We start from the raw sequence: 17,370 nt of genomic DNA, 5'->3' as shown, positions 1-17,370 counted from the left end.
TGTGCAGGTGGCTCATTGCCGCCACAGCAGGATGACCTCAGCGGGTGGGCAGCACCTGGCTCCTGTGGGATGAACTCCTCCAGGTCCGAGGACTCCATGCTGCTCCAGTGGCTCAGCCGGAAGCGGTGCCATGCGCCCATCGGGAGCACCTGCCCCTGGGGCTCCCCTGTGGATCCTGTCTGTGGCAAGAACAACCCAAACTAAGTCAACAAGGGATTAACTGCCACTGAGAAGTTATTCAATTTTAACTCATTACATTTGTGAAAGTTGTCAGACTCAAAATATAGTCACCTGTGTGTTTTTTAAAAAACCTAGCTGGGCGCGGTGGCTCATGCCTGTCATCCCAGCACTTTGGGAGACCGAGGCAGGTGAATCACTTGAGGCCAGGAGTTCGAGACCAGCCTGGGTAACATGGTGAAACCCCGTTTCTACTAAAAATGCAAAAATTAGCCAGGTGTGGTGGTGCATGCCTGTAATTCCAGCTACTTGGGAGGCTGAGGCACAAGAATCGCTTGCACCCTGGAGGTGGAGGTTGCAGTGAGTGGAGATCACAGTACTGCATTACAGCCTGGGCAACAGAGGAAGACCCCTTCTCAAAAATAAATAAATAAAGTTAAAATCGAGTCGGGTGTTTTTATGAAGCGAAGACATTTTCTTACTGAAATTTCCCTAAAGGGGGCTGGTTTGAAAGGAGAGAAGAGGAAACAGTCCTCTTGGGAGACCCTGGCTGGGAGCCGAGGCTTTCCCGCATGCTTTCATGAAGAGGGTGCTCAGAATCGTGGTTTCCCGTCCTTGAGGCGCTCAGCATGTGGGAGCAAAAGATCCCATGACCCACGCATTCTCGTGCCTGGGTGTTTACACTTAGCTACAGATCCAGACAGGCAGAAACCACTCCTTTATTATTATTTTTATTATTATTGAGTAAGGGTCTCACTCTGCCACCTAGGCTGACGTGCAGTGTTGCAATCATAGCTCACTGCAACCCCCAACCTCTGGGCTCAAGTGATCCTCCCTCCTTAGCCTACAGAGAGCTGGGACTACAGGTGCACACCACCACACTGGCCTAACTTTTTAATATTTTATTTAGAGGTGGGGTCTGGCTATGTTCCCTAGCTGGTCTCAAACTCCTGGCCTCATTCAGCCTTTCCGCTTTGGCCTCCCAAAGTGCTGGGATTACAGGAGTGAGCTGGGGGAACCACTTCTGAATTCCCTGGGCGAGGGAGAGGTAGATGTTTTCCATTTTGAACATTTGCAAAAGTCAAATGATGATCTTTATATCCAAGTGATTTCCTATTACTTTAACAATTACGTTAAACTTTGAGCAATGTATCATCCTAAATAACAAACAGAGAGAGGTTCCATAAAGGAAACTGATATTTATTTGGGGATAGGGCATTGCAGTGGGAATACAGGTGCCATAGGAAATTATGTTTGTATTCAGGGAGGTAAAGGAAGATGAAAGTCAATAAAGGAAAAATGAGGAGGATGACATAATTGTTTTGCGATAACTCTCCTTGGCTGTAAGGATCAACAACAGGGTGGCATCACTTGAAGTTTCGACAGGCAGTTGCTGGGCAGCTGTCCTTGCAGAAGTGTTTTTTTTGTTTTTGTTTTTGTTTTGAAAGGTTATGATGACCTCTGTGCAACATCGTGGGTTTTGCAGAGTCTTTTCTGATAGGTTTTGTTATGAGAAACCCTCCCCTTAACGGCTTTCCCCAGCTCTGTTTTTCAGGGTTTTTGTTGTTGTTGTTGTTGTTGTTGTTGTTGTTGTTGTTTTGAGATGGCATCTCGCTCTGTCGCCCAGGCTGGAGTGCAGTGGCGCGATCTCAGTTCACTGCAAACTCCGTCTCCTGGGTTCAAGCAATTCTCCTGCCTCAGCCTCCCGAGTAGCTGGAATTACAGGCATGCGCCACCACCGCCGGCTGATTTTTGCATTTCTGGTAGAGACGGGGTTTCACCATGTTGGCCAGGCTGGTCTTGAACTCCTGGTTTCAAGTGATCCGCCTGCCTCGGCCTCCCAAAGTGCTGGGATTACAGCCATGAGCCACTAGGCTGGGCCTGTTGTTGTTGATAAACTCTTAAAAGTGGTTTTGGTTTTATATTTGTCACTTGTGATCATAAAACTTAATCAGGGCTCACCGAATACTGAAGCATGATATTCTCCAAAGTGACTTTTAGAAACTCTTTCAGGTTTCCCAGGGTGAGGGAGTAGGAGGGATGGGTGCCTTGTGGTTCAGAACGGTGGCTTTGAAGCAAGAGCTATCATTTGCCACAACAGCTGAGTGACTATGCGATGACCTTTCACCTCTCAGTTTCCTCACTGTACAATGGGCACAATCATAGTTCCTATGTCATAGGGTTGTTATCCTAAGACAACACAGAACGGTGTCTAGCCCATAGTCAGTGCTCACAAGTATAAAGCAGCCTCTTTCCCTGCCTCCCTTCCACACTCCCATCTCCCCTTCCAGAACAACTGAAACCTAAGCTATGCTGGGGGTTGGGGCAGCCAAGGCAGTGAAAGTGGGAGACAGGTCACATTTGGGGGGATTGATCACATTGGTGAATATAGTAAGGATCATGGGGCCAGGCTTCTCCCTGTTGGAGAAAGGAGCTACAAATATGGAACAGGAGGCCGGGCGTGGTGGCTCATGCCTGTAATCCCAGCACTTTGGGAGGTTGAGGCGGGAGGACTGGTTGAGCCCAGGAGTTCAAGACCAGACTGGGTATCATGGTGAAACCCCCCTGGTACAAAAAATACAAAAATTAGCTGGGCATGATGGTGAGTGCTTGTAGTCCCAGCTACTTGGGCGAGACTACGTTTCAAAAAAAAAAAAAAAAAAGGAAGAGGAGAAAACTGGGAGGGACCCCTTATGGAGGTGAGATGGAATTAGAGGTGCTATTGTGAGCCAAGGCCGGGGGCAGGGGTGTATTCCAATAAATATAGATGTGAGCGAATATCTGTGTACATGGAACATACATAAATGTGGGGGAAGTATGGACAGTACATGCACACAGGTCCTATCTCCTGCCACTGAGAGGGCCTGGGGACAGTGACACCCCAGCATCAATGAGGACTCCAGCACCCAAGTCATAACTTCTAAATTCTATTTTCCACTAACAGAAACAGGGCTCCTGGAGAAATGTCTGATTCTAAGACTGGGCAGTCCATGCCAGAAAGCAAGAAAGTCCTCAAAGAAGGATGGAGGTGCATCAGACGACACAAAAGCTGGTTTAAATGGGCCCTCATTGGCCAAACTGAGCATCAAAATACATAATGACAGTAACAGGTTATAACCCAGTGAATCACATGGAGAGCCTGAGTCTATGCAGATGTAAGAATATAAATAAACCGGCCGGGCGCGGTGGCTCAAGCCTTTAATCCCAGCACTTTGGGAGGCCGAGACGGGTGGATCACGAGGTCAGGAGTTTGAGACCATCCTGGCTAACACGGTGAAACCCCGTCTCTACTAAATATACAAAAAACTAGCCGGGGGAGGTGGCGGGCGCCTGTAGTCCCAGCTACTCGGGAGGCTGAGGCAGGAGAACGGCGTAAACCCGGGAGGGGGAGCTTGCAGTGAGCTGAGATCTGGCCACTGCACTCCAGCCCGGGCGACAGAGCGAGACTCAGTCTCAAAAAAAAAAAAAAAAAAAAAAAAAGAATATAAATAAACCAAGAGTTTAATGAGGAACCAACATTCACATAGCTCCAAAGTGGCTCCCTGTGTTTATCTCAGAGTGCAGGGTGGCCTGCACATTTGAAAATTAACCAATGTAATCTACCAAATTAATTAACGAAAAAGGAAAATACAGCCTTCTGAACAGACACAGAAAAGGATTTGACAAAACCCAATACCCTTTTATGATTAAAAAACAACAACCACCACCCAACAACGTTCAACAAACCGAGAATACAAGGGAACTTCCTTAACCCGATAAAGGGTATCTACAACACCCACAGCAAACATGGCACCTTACAGTCAAAGACTGAATGCTTTTCCCGTAAGATCAGGGCAAGACAAGAGGTCTGCTCTCACCACTTCTATTCAACATGGTGCTGGAGGTTCTAGCCAATGTAATCAGGCAAGAAAAAGAAAGAAAAGGTATCTGGATTGGAAAGGAAGAAGTTAACTGCCTTTTTTCTCAGATGACATGATTATCTTTGTGAAAAAGCCTATGGATTCTACAAACAAGCTAGTCTAACAAGTGAGGGACTTTAGCAATGTGGCAGAATATCAGGTGACTATACAAAAACCAATTGTATTTCTACATGCTAGCAACATACAATTGAAAACCATTTATAATGGCATTAAAAATGTGAAATACTGGCCAGTAGTGATGGTTTACGCCTGTAATCCCAACACTTTGGAAAGCTGAGGCAGGCGGATCATTTGAAGTCAGGAGTTCAAGACCAGCCTGGCCAACATGGTGAAACCCCATCTCTACTAAAAATACCAAATTTTAGCCGGGTGTGATGGTGTGTGCCTGCAGTCCCAGCTACTCGGGAGGCTGAGGCAGGAGAATTCCTTGAACCTGAGAGGCAGAGGTTGCAGTGAGTCAAGATCATGCCACTGCACTCCAGCCTGGGTGACAGAGCGAGACTTCATCTCAAAAAAAAAAAAAAAAAATTCTGGAAATTGCCGTGCTCCATTTCTAAGGAATGCTCAGGCATCATTTAGGGTGTTGCCCAGGCTGGTATCGAACTCCTGGCCTCAAGTGATCCACCCGCCTTGGCCTCCCAAAGGGCTGGGATTATAGGCGTGCACCACCACGCCTGGCCCAATTTCCAGATGTTGAAGGTTGTGCCACAGCTGTTTGTGGGAAACACATACAGAAGCATTCGAAGGCTTTGGTGCATCAGATCCACAAACTCACTCTCCAATGTTTAAGAAAATAAAAGATCCTTTTTACTGCACTTCATTTTTTTCTGTAACTTTGTGATTGTTTAAAGAAAATTGGGCCGGGCACGGTGGCTCATGCCTGTAATCCCAGCACTTTGGGAGGCCGAGGCGGGCGGATCACGAGGTCATGCGATTAAGACCATCCTGGCTAACACGGTGAAACCCCGTCTCTACTAAAAATACAAAAAAATTACTAAAAATACAAAAAAATTAGCCGGGCGTAGTGGCGGGCGCCTGTAATCCCAGCTGCTTGGGAGGCTGAGGTGGGAGAACGGCGTGAACCCAGGAGGCGGAGCTTGCAGTAAGCGCGCCACTGCACTCCAGCCTGGGCGACAGGGCGATACTTCGTCTCAAAAAAAAAAAAAAAATTAATCAAAAAATATAAGAATGCAGCTATTGTCTCATTGTTATTATCTAGAACTGCACTATTCATTATGGCAGCTGCTGGCAACAGGTGGCTATTTAAATGGAAATTACAAACAGTTAAAAGCTCCATTCCCCAGCTTGCAAATCACATTTGGAGAGCTCTCTGTAGCCACATGTGACTGATGGACCATATTGGACAATGCTGCTCTGGAAACCTGGAAACGTGGATGCCCTTAGGTGGATGGCGGCTATGGAGGCCTCCAGCCTTGGGCTTGGGAACACTGAAGCAGAGTCCAGGATCTCTCAGCATTTGACTGTGAATCCTGAGACCTAAGCTTGCTAAGAATTTTTTTTTTTTTTTTCAGATAAGGTCTCACTCTTGCCCAGGCCGGAGTGCAATGGTGCGATCTTGGCTCACTGCAGCCTCCGCCTCTCAGGTTCAAGCAATTCTCCCACCTCAGCCTTCTGAGTAGCTGCGATTACAGGTGTGCACCACCACACCTGGCTAATTTTTGCATATTTACTAGAGACAGGATGTCACCAGGTTGGCCAGGCTGGTCTCGAACTCCTGACCTCAGGTGATCCACCCACCTTCGCCTCCCAAAGTGCTGGGATTACAGGCATGAGCCACCGCACCCAGCCCTGCTAAGAAATTTCTAACAGGGATTGCAGTTTGTATTTATAGTGTATCAAGCAATTCTCCTGGCCCCAGCCTCCTGAGTAGCTGGGATCACAGGTGCGTACTACCACACCCGGCTAATTTTTGTATTTTTAGTAGGGATGGGGTTTCACCATGTTGGTCAGGATGGTCTCAATCTCCTGACCTCGTGATCTGCCTGCCTCGGCCTCCCAAAGTGAAACATGATCTCACCCTATGTGAGGGTTCCTCACACAGGGGGACAAACCCTGTAGGCTGTGAGACACTGGCACAAAACAGAAGTCAGGACTACTCACCAATCTGCCTATTGCTGGCCCAGAGGTGACCTGGCCCATTTGCTCCGACAGGCCTAAGACTCTCTGGGATAGCTCTGGGGAGGTGACCCTCCCTTCTCTGGATTCTGGTGGACCGGTGGCCTCTTGGTGGGAGCCTTCGAGACCAGCTTCCCCACTAGCACTATCATATGCCTCCTCTCCAGGCAGTTCCTGAGGACTGAAATATGGGTAAGTCATATCTGTAGCACTGATCTGCCCTTCAGCGGATGAAACTTCTGAATAGTAATATTCCTCTTCGCTTTCAGCATCTCCATAGGACACAGTCTCCTCTTCCACTGTGGTTTCCCCTTCCAAGGCAGCTTCCCCTTCTATCTGGACCTCCCCCTCTTCAATTGCAGCTTCCGCTTGGGTTGTGACTTCTTCAGGATGCTCTGTGCTACCGACAGCTTCTTCACTTTTCTGGCCATCATCCTTCTCTGGTGGTGACGCCTGTAAAGGTGTGGCAGGAAAAAAAATCAGGAAACAAAGTATAAAGGACCTTGTGAGGTTTTATTCTTTATAGTGAAATTATACTAATGGGAAAACTGCATTTATACCCTTCTCAGCATCAGTAAGAGATCATGTTTCACTTTGGGAAAGATCACGAGGTCAGGAGATTGAGACCATCCCGACCAACATGGTGAAACCCCATCCCTACCAAAAATACAAAAATTAGCTGGGTGTGGTAGTGCACACCTGTGATCCCAGCTACTTAGGAGGCTGGGGCCAGGAGAATTGCTTGAACTCAGAAGGCGGAGGTTGCAGTGAGCCGAGATTGTGCCATTGCACTCCAGCCTAGAGACAGAGTGAGACTCTGTCTCAAAAAAAAAAAAAAAATCATGTTTCATGCTTCAATTTATCTGTTCTTTCTTTTCTAATTTTTTTTTGTGATAGGGTCTTACTCTGTTGCCCAGGCTGGAGTGTAGTGGTGTGATCTCGGCTCATCTCCTGGGTTCAAGCGATTCTCCTGCTTCAGCCGCCCGAGTAGCTGGGACTACAGGTGTGTACCACCATGCCCTGTTAATTTTCCCATTTTTAGTAGGGATGAGGTTTCATCATGTTGACCAGGCTGGTCTTGAACTCCTGGCCTCAAGCGATCCATCCGCCTCAGCCTCCCAAAGTGCTGGGACTACAGGCGTGAGCCACCATGCCCGGCCCTCTCTGCTTTTCATAATCATTTTTGCATCCTTCGTTACAGGAAATGAGTTCTGAAAAACTCAGGGCAACGCAAAGTTGGACATTCTTTGCATCCCTGACTAATCACTGACACTTTAGAATGGGGTAGGAAGAAAATGAATCTCTCTTCAACTGAACTGAGTTTGTTCTGGTGCAAGATAATGTCATCACACAATATACTTGATCAAGTCCAAATTCTCGTTATTTATTTATTTATTTATTTTTAATTTAATTTTATTTATTTACTTTTTGAGACGGAGTCTCGCTCTGTTGCCAGGCTGAGTGCAGTGACACAATCTTGGCTCACTTCAACTTCCATCTCCCAGGTTCAAGCCATTCTCCTACCTCAGCCTCCTGAGTAGCTGGGACTACAGGCATGAACCACCACGCCCGGCTAATTTTTGTATTTTCAGTAGAGACAGGGTTTCACCATGTTGGCCAGGATAGCCTCGATCTTTTGGCCTCATGATCTGCCTGTCTCGGCCTCCCGAAGTGCTGGAATTACAGGCCCGGTCTATTTATTTATTTTTATTTAAAAATCCCAAAGTGTTGAGATTACAGGCGTGAGCCACCACGCCCGGCCTCTGATTTTCTTTAATTCCTAGTAAATATAGCCCGGAATAACTTTCCATAGGGAATTTTACCATGTGGCTTTCATTATTCCCTTCCTTCTCTCCCTCAGAAGCCAATCCATCTTCCGGATGAGACCTGGTTTTAGAGAAATAATTGAACAGTTTCAAGCAACAGTTTTCTTTTCCTTGGCCCTTATCCCCTCCTGAATTCTGCATGTCTGTTTATTTACTTGTTACTTCTCTGCTCCCCCACCCCCAGGACTTTTTACTGTTTGTCAGGAGCCACAGCACTATATCATGCCTGTCAGGTGGCAGAGGTGCCACAAAAGCAAAGCTCCATGAATGAATGAAAAATATAATTATTAAAACATCGAAGGAACAGCAGGATTAGATCACCCCAGAAAAGTCACCTCAAATATAACTTGTGTCTGGGACAAAACTGGGGAAAAGAAATACAAAGTAGAAAAAGTAGTGCGATCAGAGTAAATGTTCTAGGGACTCCGAGTTTCTCCACGATTTATGTAGCACAAGAATGCCGTGGTATATATATATAGACACACACACGTATATATATACACACACGTATATATATACACACATACATATATTGCTTTTTTAAAAAAATTAAAGATTCAAGCTATTTTTATCTGTCAAAGGAATATAGATATGTTCGAGACAGACAGTGACAGTTCCTGTGATCTTCCCTTTCCTTCCCAAGATAATCATTGGTAACATTTAGGACTACATTCTTTCAATATTTTTCTATGCTTTAAACACACACCCTGAATTAGAGATCATAGTATACGTATCCTTTTACATTTATGCCTATCCTTTCATTAATAATACCTTTAGTCTTTCCATGTCAGTACATACAGACCCACCTTAAAAAAGAGAAACAATACTGATGTGTCTAAGGTAAAAAGGCCAAAATCTTTCCAACCGTTTCTATCCTTTCAAACGGAGTCCAAGCGAGCAGAGGCCAGGTGGCAGGGATCTTCACCCAGCCGCCCTCCCTGTGTGCGCTCAGTGCTTCCACCCAGGCCCCAGGACGGTGACCGCGGTCCATCGCGGGGCTGCCTAACCACAGGGACCCCTCCCCAAGCCTGTGACAGGGGATCTGTCCTTGCAGGAGGGCGGCACGGGGCCGGGCTGGTCTCCGGCCACAGCGAGTGGCCCCGGCGCAAGGTCAGGGGCGGCATCCCACAGACCCGCGCCCTGCAGAGCCCTCTGCTCTTAGGAGGACTGCGCGCAGGGACCGCCACGCAGAGTGGTTGCCATGGTGACTGCAGAGCCAGCGGTCCTGGGTTTTAGAGGGAGTTGCGCGCTTGGAGTAGGGGAAAGAGAGAGGCTGAGAGAGGACAAAGGGACAGTAGGGAAGAAGTGAGAAGGGTTGGCGGGGGACGGGGGGTGGGGGCTGAACGCAGTGGATGGGCAAAGCCAGCAAAATGGCGAGAGAAGGGATACAGGCGAGAGGAAGTGGGAGTGGAGGCGAAGGGGCGAGGCAGGGGCCGACGTGGGGGCCACCTGGCGCGGTGACCGGAGAGCGCGGCCTGGCGGCTCCAAGACCCGCTGCCTCTTGGCCGGGCTTACCCGCCAGCCGCGCCGCCGGGTTCCGCCATCTCCCGTTGCTAGGTGACGCCGTCAACATCCGGCGAGGCCGGGACCACGCGCGCTGCGAGGGCGGGGGCCGCCGGGGGCGGCGCGGCCTTTGTGCCATCTCCACGCACGCAGAGACCCGCGCCATCTCGACGTGTCATCCCTTAGACTGTAATTAGAGCACGACCATGCATTTCCTTTATCGCTCTCTGCGCCCAGGTGCCCCCTCGGCCGCACTCAGTTTCTGTAAAGCGACAGCGGCGTCAGCATGTGCCCAGCGGGCGGCTCAAGGTCCCGGAGGGACCTGCCGGGCTCCTGGGGACCCCAGAATGCTAAGCGCCCGGGAGTGGCAGGCGGGCTGGGGGCACCGGAGGCAGGGGACCCCGCGCATGGCGCGCGCTTTTCCATCTCCGGCCCTAGGGGGCTCCGGCGCCCCTCTCCAGGGGTCCTACGGAGACTCCTTGGGAAGCAGGGACGTCCCGGGGGCTTCCGGAGCGTGTCTTCCCTTCCTAGCCCCAAACAGGAGAAATCTCCCTGCAGAGGGCGGCAGCGGAGGGCTTGCGCGCACGCGGAGCGTCCGAGGGGCCCTGCCTTTCCCTCGGGGACGCGGGGCTCGGGTCGGGGCACAGTCCCCGGGGCCGGGGCGCGGCGAGGCCTGAGGCAGGGCCAGCAGGGTACGAGAGGCTTAGGCCCAGGGCTGGACCAGAAGGCAGGCAGGGAGCCCGGCCGGGGCAGGCAGGGGCCGGGCCGGGGGCGGGCCTGGGGGCGGGCCGGGGGCCGGGCCTCCCTGCGCGTCCCCGCCCCGCCGCGCCTCACTGGCGGCGGCAGCGGCGGAGGCGACGGTGGCGGCTCTCCGAGCCGGCGCGAATCCGGCCCCCGCAGCGGGACCCGGGTGGGTATCGGGGCCCGGACGGGGCCGCAGGGGCGGGGTCCGAGGGGTCCACCGCGCACCGAGCAGCGCCCCCTCGGCGGAGCTGGGGCGGGGACGCGCGGGGCGCGTGGGGCGCGTGGGCCTGCAGCCGCGGGACCGGGGAGGGGCCGGGGTCCGGTCGCCGTCCTCGGGGTGCAGGGCGCCAGCAGGAGCGGGAGCGTTGCGGGAGGACCTGGATCGCGCAGGGGCACCCGGGGACATTTCCCCGCGGCGAGTGAGGGCGCCCCGGGCTCGGAATGGGCCTAATTCGGGGAGACTGGTCCCCGCCTTTCTGGAGCCGTGGACCGGGGAACTTGCGGTCTTTGTCTGACTGGATTGGCGGAGCAGACGAATGGGAACTTGTGGGGTGCCGGCGCGCGCCCACACAGCCCCCAAAGTGTGCGTCCCCCCAGCGGCGCGCGCTCAGCTTTCCTGGCCTGTCGGGCTTGGTGGTCTGGGTTGTTTAAGATCCGCGTGTCGGGATACTCACTTCCGTTCCGCCTGGGCTCCCTTGTTCTTTCCTTTAAAAAAAAAAAGAAAAGAAAAAGAAAGAAGGAACGAAAGGAAGGAAAGAAAAAACGGAAAGACAACTGAAGATTTCTAAACACAACCTAGAGGACCCTGCCGGAAGCCGCTGAATCCTGAAATCCTGTGATTCCCACCCTCAGAAGCTGGTGTCGTATGTTGGCCACAAAGTAGTTCAGATTCGATTCAGAAATAGAAAATGAATAGAAAAGACATAACAAAAGTTAGTCTCGCCTTCATTATGGTAAAGTTTGTTTTACTGTCTGGGTCAAGTTCAAATGAGAAGCTGGGCTGCTTGGCCAGCCTCTGCGACTTGATCCTAAAGATCTACTTTCTTTTCTACCAGAAGGTACCTAATTCTTTTATCTAGAATAAAAAGGTCTTAAAGATGCTCACGTGAGGCAGCATATTGCCAGCGGGTGGGCGCAAAGACTGGCGCCTGGGAATTCCATTCCAGATCTGTTACCGATTGATCAGAGCACTTTTTCAAATCTGTGCCTCAGTTTTAGAAAATTCTCATTAGAAACGTTAGCGGTAAAATTGGTGAATACTAAACACTTTTAAGAACCATGAAAGCTTTTGCAAATAAAGAATAAAGTGAAGAGTAACTTTTAGTATTAACTACAAAGTTCATTAATGGCTGTTGTTTGTATCCTGAGTATGGTTATTGTGCGCATTTTTTTTGTAAGTGGCATGTTTATGGTGAGACTGTGGCTAAAGAAAGTTTTCATGGCTGGGCACAGTGGCTCACACCTGTAATCCCAGCACTTTGGGAGGACAAGGTGGGCGGATCACCTGAGGTCAGGAGTTCGAGACCAGCCTGGCCAGCATGGTGAAACCCCATCTCTACTAAAAATACAAAAATTAGCCTGGTGTGGTGGCGTGAGCTTGTAATCCCAGCTACTGGGGAGGGTGAGACAGGTGAATCACTTGAACTCGGGAGGTGAAGGTTGCAATGAGCCAAAATGTGCCACTGCACCCCAGTGCAGGTGATAGAGCAAGACTCCATCTCAAAAAAAAAAGTTTTTATCTGTGGAATTATTTAATACTCTAGCAATTTTGGTGATTGTATTAGTAGTTCCTAATTATCATGTATGAATTCACTTAACCCACAAAACAAGCTCATGAAGTCAGGACTGCAGTTATGCCCATTTACAGATGGGAACGCTGACGCTTAGAGAAGTAACTTCCTCAAGTTCATGCAGTTACGAGTGACAGAACTAGGCCTTAGGCCCAAGACGTCTCAGCTCCAGAAAACCGTTGTACCACTTTGCCCTCTGTCTTACAGAGGGTGCCCACCATTCATATACAAACGTTCTGCCAAGTGGTTCATAACAGTGCAAAGAGGTGGGACTAATCTCATGTTACCACTAGCTGCCAATCTCGGTTCACTTCAGTCTGGAAAGCATCCCCCAGGCTTCAGGATAAAGGCACTGAATTTGCAGAACCTACCCACTGGTCTCTGCCCACAGTTTTGGGTAGTAAGATGCGGTGGTTAAGAACATGACATAGAAAGATGGACTGCTGGCTTCAAATACAAATCCATGGTAGCTCACACCTATAATCCCTGTATTTTGGGAGAATCACTTGAGCCCAGAAGTTCAAGACCTTGTTGGGCAACCTAGAGAGACCCTATCTCTACAAAAAATGAACAAATTAGATGGGCATGCTGGTGGGCACCTATGGTCCCAGCTACTTGGGCGACCAGGGTGGGAGGATAGCTCGAGCCCAGGAGGTCAAGGCTGTAGTGAGCCATGATCAGCCTCTGGATTCTAGCCTGGGTAACAGAGTGAGACACTGCTGAAAAAAAAAAAAAAACCTAAAAAACTCAAACCACAACAAAAACCAAAACAACAACAACAAAACCCCCAGCTCCTCTGGCACTTAGTTAATTCTTCAGTGCCTTCACTTCCCCATCTATACTCTACCTACTTCAAAGACTTGGTGCAAGGATTATGGAAAGCATATTAAATTCCTGACACGTAAGTTAGCATTTAGGATGTGGTAAGTAATTTCAAATGGTAACATTTTAACATTGTTATTAATGACCATTATTTGGATTTTCCACATTTAACACAAAACATTTCGTTTTTGTGCTTTGACGCCTCGCTCCACTTTGTGGCATCCATCAGGTGGAAAGCGATTCCAGGCAGATGTAGGATTCACTATTTTGTGCATATGTGTACTCTTATCTTTATAACTTGGCGGGGGGCTGGGTCCCTGCAGGATGCTATGGGGAGCAGAGCTAATCAGGTTGCCTGGCAACACCCCACCTCCTGTGAACATTTTAGCTCCCCTTCTTCCCTGGCTGAGGGACCCTGATTTTTGTCACAGGCCTGAATTCTCTTGTAAGAGTAGCTACTTCGTTTCATCCAGCGTTAAGCAGTGGGGGCGGGTGGCTCTGGGATGTGAAGGTGACGGCGGCCGAGGATGATTTTATGATCGAACTGTACATTATTTGTATTGCGTTTGAATTATATTGCTGTTAATGAGGCCAGTGCACAGGAGAGAGCGCAACTTTGCACCCTCCCCCAAAATACGGGACAATGATGTTGGAAGCCTTTTTTCATTCACATCGGCGGCGGTGTTTTTTATCCTGTTGGCTTTATTGGCATTTTTATCCTATCTGTCCTTTGAGCACCTGGTCTTGCATCTCTAATAAATCTGCTTTTATGAGCTGTCTGGTGGCATCTGATTTGAAATACGTTCTTTACTCTGTCTTCGGAACTTACATAACCATCCTCAAAGGATGAGAGAAATCGGGCCACTGTAAGACTGAGTTCGATTTCTGCCTGTGGTGGCTTGTGTCACATGTATAACAGGAAGAAAAGAGAAAGAATCCAAATCCACTGTCCAGTCCGGACAGCCTGCCCTTCTGCTGCTGAGCCTTGGGCGGTGAGTCTGTGCAGGTGTTAGAGGGTAATACATGTGTCTGTCTGTATGGGCTGCAGATGCTGAGATGTGGCAGTGTTTTCTCCGTGGTCTTTCTGGATTGGTCACTATGAAGCCACCATACTGCGGGTGCCAAGCCCGCGTCCATGCTGGCTGGCACACTTCAGTTGTGGGCTGCTTTTTGCATGTTGAGTGAGAACCTGAATTCAGTGGTCTGATATAGTTCATCTTCAACCTTCTAGAAGTGGGGGAAAGGGCGTACTTTACAGATGTCATTTGACAGCCTTTTGAGTTTTATTTTCTGTAACTTAAATGCTTTCTCGAGGCAAGATCAGTTGTGATGCTTTTGGGTGTTTTTAATATGTCCCCCCAATTGCAGTTTCGTTTGGCGAGGCATTCACTACTGCTTCACTCACAGATGCTGAGACGCTTTAGGCTCCATGTTTATAGGCACAGCATATAGGCACAGCAGGTCAGCATAGAAGTAGGGGGTACCTGAGCCAGACTCGGGGCGGTTTTTGATTTCCCGGCTGGGTCTGCATCTTCCCTTACCCTTTGGGTTTAGTCTTTCCTTGGTCCCAGAGTTTCTTCTCCCAGGCCTGACTTCCTTGACTCTTTGCAGGGGAAATGGGATTTTAAAATTTACTATCGAGGGTGTATATGGCAGATGGTCTCTCCTTGGAGGCACAGGCTTTGGGGTCTTCCAGGGAGTGGGTGCCAATCGGGGTGACCGCTGGACAGTTGCAAAAGGAGAGTCACAGCTACACAGGCCACCAGGTTTTCCCTCACCACCGTTTTGGTGATGGTCCTGCCCTGTTACAGCCTCTCAAGGGGCCTCTTGCCCTGTGGTCTAAGATCCCAGCGCTGCAGTGAATGCCCTAAGCCCTAGTTCCTTCATTTTAAGTACGGCTTGATGTCCCGTTCTCACTTCTGCATAGAGGCTCATCTTTGGGCCCCCTCCTTTCCGGGTGTATCCCGAATGTGGCTTCTGTGTGCAGCCAGTATCTTTATTTTCTGAGTTAATCCTGTAACTTGAAGTTCAGCACAGCTGCGAGAAGAAGTCGTGGTGGCCCTGCACAGGATTATCCTCGTGATGAGACGGAAGGAGCTACCTTCCGCAGCCCTGCTGCCCAGGGACTAGGTCCTGATCCTGGCTGCCTACAGGATTCCGTATCGCCCTTTGACCTGCAAAGCCAGGAGTTCCCAGAATGATGGGTGGGGCGCTTGCCTGGCTCTGGGCAGGTGGAGAGAGCCGGGGCCTCCTCCAAGGCATGCCAGCAGCAGATGTTTTGCAGTGGGGGCAGCGCGATCCTTGTTTGCGTGTGTCTGGCTCGTGTTTAATAAGGTGTCGCCATTTCCCTGTTCTTTGTTGCTTGGGCTTTGAGGGCAAAGCAGATGAACCAGTTTCTGCCGGCCATGTGGCAGGTGACCGGGTTCAGTGCATTTTGCTCCTGAGCAGTCTGGCAGTGACACGGCCACAGGAATAATCGGCTGTGGGCTGCATCCTGTGGCCCCTACACCCTGCCTGCCTCTGCCTCTGCCCCTGCCTGTCACTAGCAGGCATAGGCTGCATCCCTCCAGTGAGTGGGTACTGCCAGCTCCATGGGTTTCCAGGACCGGCTCTGTCCTGCTGACCGCTGCATCCTGACCCCTGACCCCTGACCCAAGGTGGCCCTGAGGCCAGTGCACGGCACAGAGTGAGCAAGAGAAGAGGCTGGGGTGATACCTCTCTCCTAGTGGCTCCAGGCTACCTCCAGGAGGGTTCTGGAGGAGACTTTTGCACCTCTGTTCTTTTTGTTTTCCTGTTTGGGAACTGGTGGAGCCCTTTAGGCCAGGACAGGAAACCAAGGCCTCAGATGGAGGCGGCCTCTGTGGGCAGGTCCTAGTCATGAACCTGCAGCCCTCCTGTGTCCATTCTCGCTGCCCTGACCGGGACGTTGGGGCCCAGGCACGCTTCTCTCGTGGGTTGTAGGCCTCGGTCCTCACCCTGCTGCTAAATGAGTAGTCACTCTGCGTGGAAGTTTCACCGTCAGTGGGTGAGCAGGTCAGAGGCTGTCCTGCGAGTTGGAAATCAGCTCCTTATAGTGTCCTCGGCTTGGTGTGGTTGGCAGAAGAACGGCCCCCAAAGATGCCCATGTCCTAGTCCAGGGAATTTGTAAATACGGCAGGTTATGTGGCCACGGATTCAAGTTGGGGATGGAATTAAGGTTGCTGCGCAGCTGACCTTGAAATGGGGGATGATCCTGGGTTATCTGGGTGGGCCTGATGCACTCGCAGGATCTGGCAGGAGAGTCAGGGTCAGAGAGATGAGGTATGAGAAGGACTTGACCAGCCACTGCTGGCCTTGAAGATGCAGGAAGGGGTTGAGAGCAAGAAGTGGGGCTGACCTCTAGAAGCTGGAAAAGGCAAGAAAGTGGACTCTCCCTTAGATCCTCCAGGAGGAACCAGCCCTGCTGACACCCGATTTTAGCCCCGTGAGACCCATTCCAGATTTCAGACCTCCAGGACTGTAAGGTCATGCATTTGTGTTGTTGTAGCTGCTGAGTTTGTGTTATTTGTAACAGCTGCCGTAGGAAGCTCATACACGTGGAATGAGGGCTTTCAAAAGGAGACGAGGGGAGAATGCTGTGTCATTTCTGTATCTGAGTTTGCTCATTTCTGGTTTTCTGGTGACTTTGCCACTTTCTACATTGAGGAGGACTCTCTTTTCTAGGGTATAAGTCACCAAATCTTGGGCAATGAATTTTGGGTAGTAGGTGTCTTAACCTCATGCCCTGTAAATATTTGCTAGAGAAGACCCACCCCCACCACTCACACAGTGAGTCACAAAATCTTTGGCTGCTCCAGGCCAAGTTTTAGCGGCCAAGTGGCTCCTAGGGGACAGGAAGGGAACGTGTGTGGTTAACAGCAGGTCCGCAGCTGCGCCCTGTGTCAGCTCCAACCCAGCAGCCCGGCCAGTTCCCAACAGCACTGTGAAGAATAAATCTGGTACCCCTCTCCTCCCCTGCCCTCCCCTCTCTCTTTGGGGCTTCTGGGGGGTTTCCCACATCTTTACCTTGCAGGCAGCTCCCCCTACTCCAGTCCCCTCAAAGCCCTCTTGTCCTGGAGACAGACTTCAGCTACCTTTATCACCAGTTTAACACCCCTGCCAGCTGCAGGTGCTGAGACTCCATGCTTCTCAAAGGTGCTCTAATTCTTAAAGAGTTGCAGGTTTCTGGGAAAGAAGGACTCTCTGGTGGAGGAGTTTCTGCACAGCTTTTTGTTTTATGAGCCTGTGTATTTTTGTTGAGGAACGGCCAAGTTGTTCTTTCCTTTCGAATTATACAATGGCCTATTTTTGCAGAAATCTGGCCCTACCTACTGATCATCAATGGCTTTGAGCAGCACAGAAATCCAACTGGTCAGCAGGATGTGGTGGCTCATGCATGTAATCCCAGCACTTTGGGAGGCTGAGGCGGGCGGA

At 50.2% G+C, this 17,370-nt stretch overlaps 2 protein-coding genes across 5 annotated transcripts in view; one reads left to right on the top strand and one right to left on the bottom strand.

The window, feature by feature from the left end:
* CCDC40 (coiled-coil domain containing 40) overlaps positions 1-10,276 on the bottom strand; it is a 62,467-nt gene extending 52,191 nt beyond the window's left edge. Inside the window, exons 1-4 of the mRNA XM_033182498.1 lie at positions 9,575-10,276; positions 8,057-8,120; positions 6,219-6,686; positions 56-179 (exon numbers count right to left, since the gene is read on the bottom strand). Of these exons, the coding sequence (XP_033038389.1) occupies positions 56-179; positions 6,219-6,686; positions 8,057-8,120; positions 9,575-9,603 (685 nt within the window). The 5' untranslated portion in view covers positions 9,604-10,276. The remainder of the gene's footprint in view (positions 1-55; positions 180-6,218; positions 6,687-8,056; positions 8,121-9,574) is intronic.
* A 104-nt stretch (positions 10,277-10,380) lies between these two features.
* TBC1D16 (TBC1 domain family member 16) overlaps positions 10,381-17,370 on the top strand; it is a 99,301-nt gene continuing 92,311 nt past the window's right edge. For 3 of the 4 annotated variants that reach the window (XM_033182495.1, XM_033182496.1, XM_033182492.1), the window contains exon 1: positions 10,381-10,472. The gene's annotated coding sequence lies outside the window, so the exon portion shown is untranslated. The remainder of the gene's footprint in view (positions 10,473-17,370) is intronic. The other variant, XM_033182494.1, reaches the window with a different exon arrangement.

This window comes from Trachypithecus francoisi, unplaced genomic scaffold (genome assembly GCF_009764315.1).
Source record: "Trachypithecus francoisi isolate TF-2019V2 unplaced genomic scaffold, Tfra_2.0 Lachesis_group20, whole genome shotgun sequence".
Taxonomy (NCBI): domain Eukaryota; kingdom Metazoa; phylum Chordata; class Mammalia; order Primates; family Cercopithecidae; genus Trachypithecus; species Trachypithecus francoisi.
Note: the sequence above shows the minus strand (reverse complement) of the source record. Positions and strands in the feature narration are given on the sequence as shown.